Below are 6,000 nucleotides of genomic sequence, written 5' to 3'. Positions count from 1 at the left end.
ATGGCGCTTTGTACGAATTATGAGTGTAACTTCCGTTAAACTGTAAACAATCAGTGAAATGTTCACTCTATGAACACAATAATAATAAAAAATAATAATAATAAAAAAGTCACAATGAGATGACAGTATTCTACTCACCATTCTACCATCAATCATTAAAAGGAAATTTAAAAGTGTAAAAGCATTTTAAAAAAAGTATAGCTACATTCAACAGACCACAAATAACCCCAAAAGTGTGATTCTTTCCGCAGCAATATTACAGACAGGTTTAATATACAGCACACTGTGGTAATATCTGTATTATGTAACATACATTGCCTTAATCAAAACAATATTAGTTTGTTGCAGTCTAGGTCAGAAGATACATTAAAGGGGTCATGAACTGCATTGTTTTATTGTTTTATAATATTTCTCTTGGTACACTTATAATGTAGGCTAAGTATGATTTTTACATCAAAAATGGTCATAATTTAGAAATAAAAGGCATTTGATTGATCTGATTTCAGCCCTCTGATTTGAATTCTCTGTTTGAAGGCGCGTGTCTGCTGTGAGACTTCAGTGTAAACGCCCACTGCTGTGACTGGCTAACATTTTTGCATATAAAATAGTAGGTTATTACAGTGAAACTCTCTCACTTTTAGCACATTTTTACTATTACAGCTCTCAAGGTTAACTAATCGTGAAAAGTGTTGATTATAGCTTTATATTATTATATTTAGATATTGGCATGAAAGGTTGCACTTGCAGTGATGAGCATTGTAGCCGATCACAGACATATGTTGAGTGAATTTAGTGCTCAATGCTCGACTCAGAGATTCACATTGTTGAAAATAAATAACCACATTCGGAGCATCAGGATCCTTTGGAAGTATAATGTCAAAAAAAAAGTGTCCAGTGATCCTGTATAGCTGTCCTCCCCTCGTCATCTCACTAACACACGCCAGTGGGCAGGGCCAAAGTTGCAGTGATAAAGTGGGCGTTGATCTTTCACCTTGTTTTTGGTCTAACATGGAAGTTTTCAGTTCTGAAACTAAGAGGATATAATGACCTCTTTTTCATGGAAGTATTCAGTTCTGAAACTTAAGAATATTTAATGAATAATAAAAGTCATGAAGACAATAACTTGTATATGGTTTAATATTTAATAATCTTTCAATATGGTTTGATAAAATATAACCTAAAACCTTTTATTTGTATGTGCATGTCTAAGTTATGTGTTATTAATTCAATCTTGGTCTGTAATGAAATTTCATGGATATGCTTGCCATATCTCACTGGTTAGAAGAACACGAACACTCTGCAGCGTGTTGAAAAACGTGTCATGTGACTTTTTGCACCAATCACGACCATTGTAGGAAGTATGACCCTGACTTTCTGGTTTCTGTTCCTTACACGAATTTTATGGATTAATAAATTGCATGGCTTCAATTTACAGGAATCTGTCGAAAACATAATTAGGCCTACCTTTTAACTTAAAGTTACTGCAATATTGCGCCACAATGACAAACATTTGTCCTATAAAAAATGTCGCAGATTTAGTTTCTGAGGCTTGTCGTGCGTACCGGGAAACATTTGACGGGGAAAATGCCAATGTTGCAGTTTGCGCCCCAGGACGTGTGAATTTAATCGGAGAACACACAGATTACAATGAAGGATTTGTCCTCCCAATGGTAATCACTTTCATGATTAAATCCTATTTAACAGCAAGTGTTGGTAAAAAAAGTTGTTGTTTAAAAAAATAATAATTAATATGTTGCAAAGTAATTGTGTGTTAATATTTATGACATTCTTTTGACGCAAAGTGATGTGAAACGAATATTGTGAATGATTCAGTTCAAACGATTCACAGAACCGGTCTGGGCTGCGTTTCCCTAAAACAATCCTAGATCCATTAAGTAGATCCATCGCTACGATCAGTCAATTCGTTCAGTCAAAGAGTTTTATGCTTTTGGGAAATGCAATCGGACTAAATTGTTTAATTCACTGACACATTATTGAAGCAAAGGCTATGTATTTGACCGATGAGCCAACAAGAATGATGTTATAACTAAAATGTACAGAAAAAATATGTTTAGACTACGACTTGGTCGTGCAGTAATTCTATTATTCATTTATAACACATTCAAAAAGGAGCTGGTTAACTCTTTTCAGTCAAGACAGTAGCCTAAATTGAGTAAATACACTTTAGTGTTGTATAGCCTAGTGTAGAGAAAAATTATAACTATGTTATACATTTATTTTATGAGCTTAATCATGGAAACAACATTCTGAAGTGGGGCTCATGAAATTGCAACATCCTTATTAATAAAAAAGTAAAGGAGAAATTAAGCTTGATGGAGCTTGTGATGACGTTATTATTATACTGTCTTGATTTGATCTGAACATTTGAATCAAATTATTTGAAAGAACCGATTCCCCGGAATGAATCAGACTTCCCAGCTCTAATGCAAAGAGACTTATGTAAAATTTATGACGTGCATAAATTGCAGGGATACAGGGTACCTTATCCTGCAGAACTGATATCTGAACAATGGAAATTATGGATTGTCCTTTCACATCATTGAAGATAGGCCTACTTCTATTGTAGATAACAGATTGACAAGTGTGATCAATTTACACACTTCCAACTCTCCTCATTAATAGGAACTAGTTATAAGAACAAACATATGTTCTTCTCAGATCAAACCCAGCAATTACGCACTGACAATCTGAGTTATAAAGTTTGTTTGAATGGTTGCAGGCCTTGCCGATGGTGACCGTTATGGTGGGCAGCAAAACTTCAGGCCAGAAGTGCTGTGTTGTAACTCTGACTGAAGCTGCTGATGAGCCAAAGATGGTGGACTTTGATCTCCCTAATGAACTGACCCCACTTTTAAGAGGGCAGCCAAACTGGGCCAATTATGTAAAGGGGGTTGTACAGCACTACAGAGGTAATCTTTTGCGATTATTTTTTTTGTCTATCTGGCAAAAAGGGAAGTAATGAGGATGTGTACATTTAGTCTGTCTCCAGGATGAAATGTGACCCTAGGGGCCCATGCTGAGAACTCGTCTTTCGACTAACTTTTTTTAATGCAGTGTTTCCAATACTTGCAACACTTGCAGAATAGTTGCTAAGCACACTGTTGTCTTACTTGAAAGTAACAATAGATTGAACATATGCTTATTGCAGAATAGAGTGCATATTTATCTCATGCATGTATTTCTTAACTGAACCTGATCAAGCCTAATAGTATTGCTTTCATCATGTCCTCTCTTTACACAGCAAGGCCCATCCCTGGCTTTAGAGCTGTAATAGCCAGTAGTGTGCCACTAGGAGGCGGACTCTCCAGCTCAGCCTCACTTGAAGTGGCTGTGTACACCTTCCTGCAGCAGTTATGTCCAGGTAATCACTTCAGAGTCACACACTTTTTATTTGGCCTGATAAGATACAAAGCATTTAAGACAGACCTGTTCTGAGGTTGTAATTGATAGTTTATGATTATGTTTCCACAAGCTTTGCACCTTCCAAAAATAATGGGAAAAGTCATTTCAGAACTCATTTTGATCAAATAAATTCAGCCTTGGTGAACATAATTTCTGCCCCTCCACAGATGATGGGAATCAGGTAGCAAAGGCAGTGGCCTGTCAGCAGGCTGAACACACTCATGCTGCTGTGCCCTGCGGCATCATGGACCAGTTTGTGTCTGTTCTGGGTAAAGAGGGCCATGCATTGCTCATTGACTGCAGGTAAGTAGATTTGCCGATCAATATTCTTCTGTCAGATTAGAATGGATCAGTTCAATTTAGTTGCTCATTTACACACACAAAAAAAATTAAATGCAATCTTTTCAGATCTTTGGAAGCCACCGCTGTCCCTTTAGCTGACCCTGGACTTGTAATCCTGATCACTAATTCCAACATTAGACATTCGCTCACAGGGAGCGAGTATCCCACCAGACGAAAACAATGTGAGAACGCAGCAGTCGTTTTGGGCAAGAAAAGTCTAAGAGAGGCTACTTTGCAAGATTTGGAGGGTAAGATAAAGAAAGATTTTGGCACCATAATGTATGTCTTTAATCTAGGTCATTTCATAATAAAATATACGTATTTCGTGAAAATCTGAATTTATTCATAGCTGCCAAGGATCGACTTGACAGTGTGACATACCGACGGGCACGTCATGTGATTGAGGAGATCGAACGCACAGCGCAAGCTGCCGAGGCGCTCAAGAGAGGCGATTACAAAGAGTTTGGGAGGCTGATGGTGGAGAGCCACAATTCTCTTAGGTAAACATCTACAATCGAAGCTAGATTATCATGTTGGAAGACTAACAGAAGTCAAATCCTTGAAAACATCCCAAGATTAGAAGTACTTTTCAGTGACTGAAATGTTGTTTGCTTTACCCATTTGTTCGATAGGTGGGGGTAACTGCCAGTTAAATGGCTTTTAATGATGCATTCTTTGATTGGGGTTGATATTGTTTGTTTCAGGGATAATTACGAGGTCAGTTGTCCAGAATTGGACGAGCTGGTGTCGGCGGCACTGGAGGTGGATGGGGTGTTCGGGAGCCGGATGACAGGGGGAGGGTTCGGTGGATGCACAGTTACATTGCTTCAGGCTTATGCCAAGGAGAGAGCAGTGAAACACATTCAGGTTTTTACAAGTTTAAGATCATCTGTGAATCTTTCTATGACAATTTCATCCCAAGAAATGGCTGAACTGCGTATTCTGAATATTTTAGGAAATATGATTATTTGTATGATAACTTAGCACTATACGTTTTTCTGTGTATTTACAGGAGAAATATCATGGATCTCCAACTTTCTTCATCACTACCCCATCAGAAGGAGCTCATGTTTTCAGTCTATGATTTTTAACCAGTGCTAAGCCAGTCATTGGATTTCCATGTAATTTTTTTTAATCATTAATAAGCTCATACTTATTTAGAATCAGATAAAGGGCATTTATGTAATAAAGCAATTATGTAATAAAAGGAATTGTGTTTGCCTTTATTTAACCAAATTTTTTTTTTTTTTTTTTTTGAGATTCAATTAAACAATATATTAAATAATTTGTTAAAATGAATTTTATTATACTTAAAAAGTATAGCATATATAGCAAGTACATACTTATGTCATATGTATGATTTGTACTATTATACTTTTCAGTAGCATTGCGGTAATGAGAATGGAGTGGGGGTGTGGGCTGGAAATGGGGGGAAATGGGAGTGGATTCCGAGGAGGGACGGCGTTCCAGTTCATATTATTTAAAAAATATTTTAGGGAAATTAAGGGATTTCTGTGATGAAACGAGGGGAAAACTTCCTACTGCAAGCTTTTTAAACTTCTCATGACCACCTTTACTATAATTTATCAAGTTCTATTGTATTTATTGTGGTAGGCTAAATTTTAACTAACTCGTTGTAGAATTTATAATAAATAATCTGTTAAGGGAATAGACTTTTAAAAAAAGAAAGAAAAGTTCAAATGTGAGCCATGGTCTACCTGTAATTATATCCTTATTGTATAACACATGCTCTGTTAAACAATTACAAGAACTACTTCATAAGGCCAAGTACAAGTTAGAATCAAGAGCTTTAAAGTATGGACCTTCTTGAATTATTGACTAAACAACTGGTTTTCCTTGTGTGTAAAATGTGTTCTGCATGACAGATATGCCTATTGGGAAAATAAAAGATAATCCAAGTAATGACTGGAAACTAACATGTTCAGTATAAGAACATTTTAAGCAATGATAGTTTGACTTCCCATGGCACTTTGTAAACAAGTGATTATTATCAACCAACTTTGCATGTGTGGGCCATTTCCCATTTTGCAAAAATAAAGCAAAAAACACAAATAAACCTCACAAGGGGGCATTTCCTGGGACCCCGTTAAACGGTTCACACTTTAACCCCCCAATGTATAAACCCTAACTACAGGCTTGCAACCAAGGGAGACAACCAGTTCCCCCATCTCAAATAGAAGTGAACAAAATAGAGTAAATCACCTTTTGAAAGTA

The 6,000-nt window shown here is 36.6% G+C and overlaps 1 protein-coding gene across 1 annotated transcript; it reads left to right on the top strand.

Moving 5' to 3' along the window:
* Positions 1 to 1,338: 1,338 nt before the first annotated feature.
* galk1 (galactokinase 1) lies at positions 1,339 to 4,972 on the top strand. The gene is made up of 8 exons (XM_084433618.1): positions 1,339 to 1,670; positions 2,741 to 2,930; positions 3,263 to 3,382; positions 3,591 to 3,726; positions 3,832 to 4,013; positions 4,115 to 4,265; positions 4,470 to 4,632; positions 4,778 to 4,972. The coding sequence occupies exons 1-8, from the start codon at positions 1,500 to 1,502 to the stop codon at positions 4,847 to 4,849; spliced, it is 1,185 nt and encodes a 394-aa protein (XP_084289744.1). The 5' UTR covers positions 1,339 to 1,499; the 3' UTR covers positions 4,850 to 4,972.
* The last annotated feature ends 1,028 nt before the right edge of the window (positions 4,973 to 6,000 follow it).

This window comes from Rutilus rutilus (assembly GCF_951802725.1).
Source record: "Rutilus rutilus genome assembly, chromosome: 16".
Lineage (NCBI taxonomy): Eukaryota > Metazoa > Chordata > Actinopteri > Cypriniformes > Leuciscidae > Rutilus > Rutilus rutilus.
The sequence above is the reverse complement of the archived record's forward strand: the minus strand, read 5'-3'. Positions and strand labels throughout refer to the sequence as shown.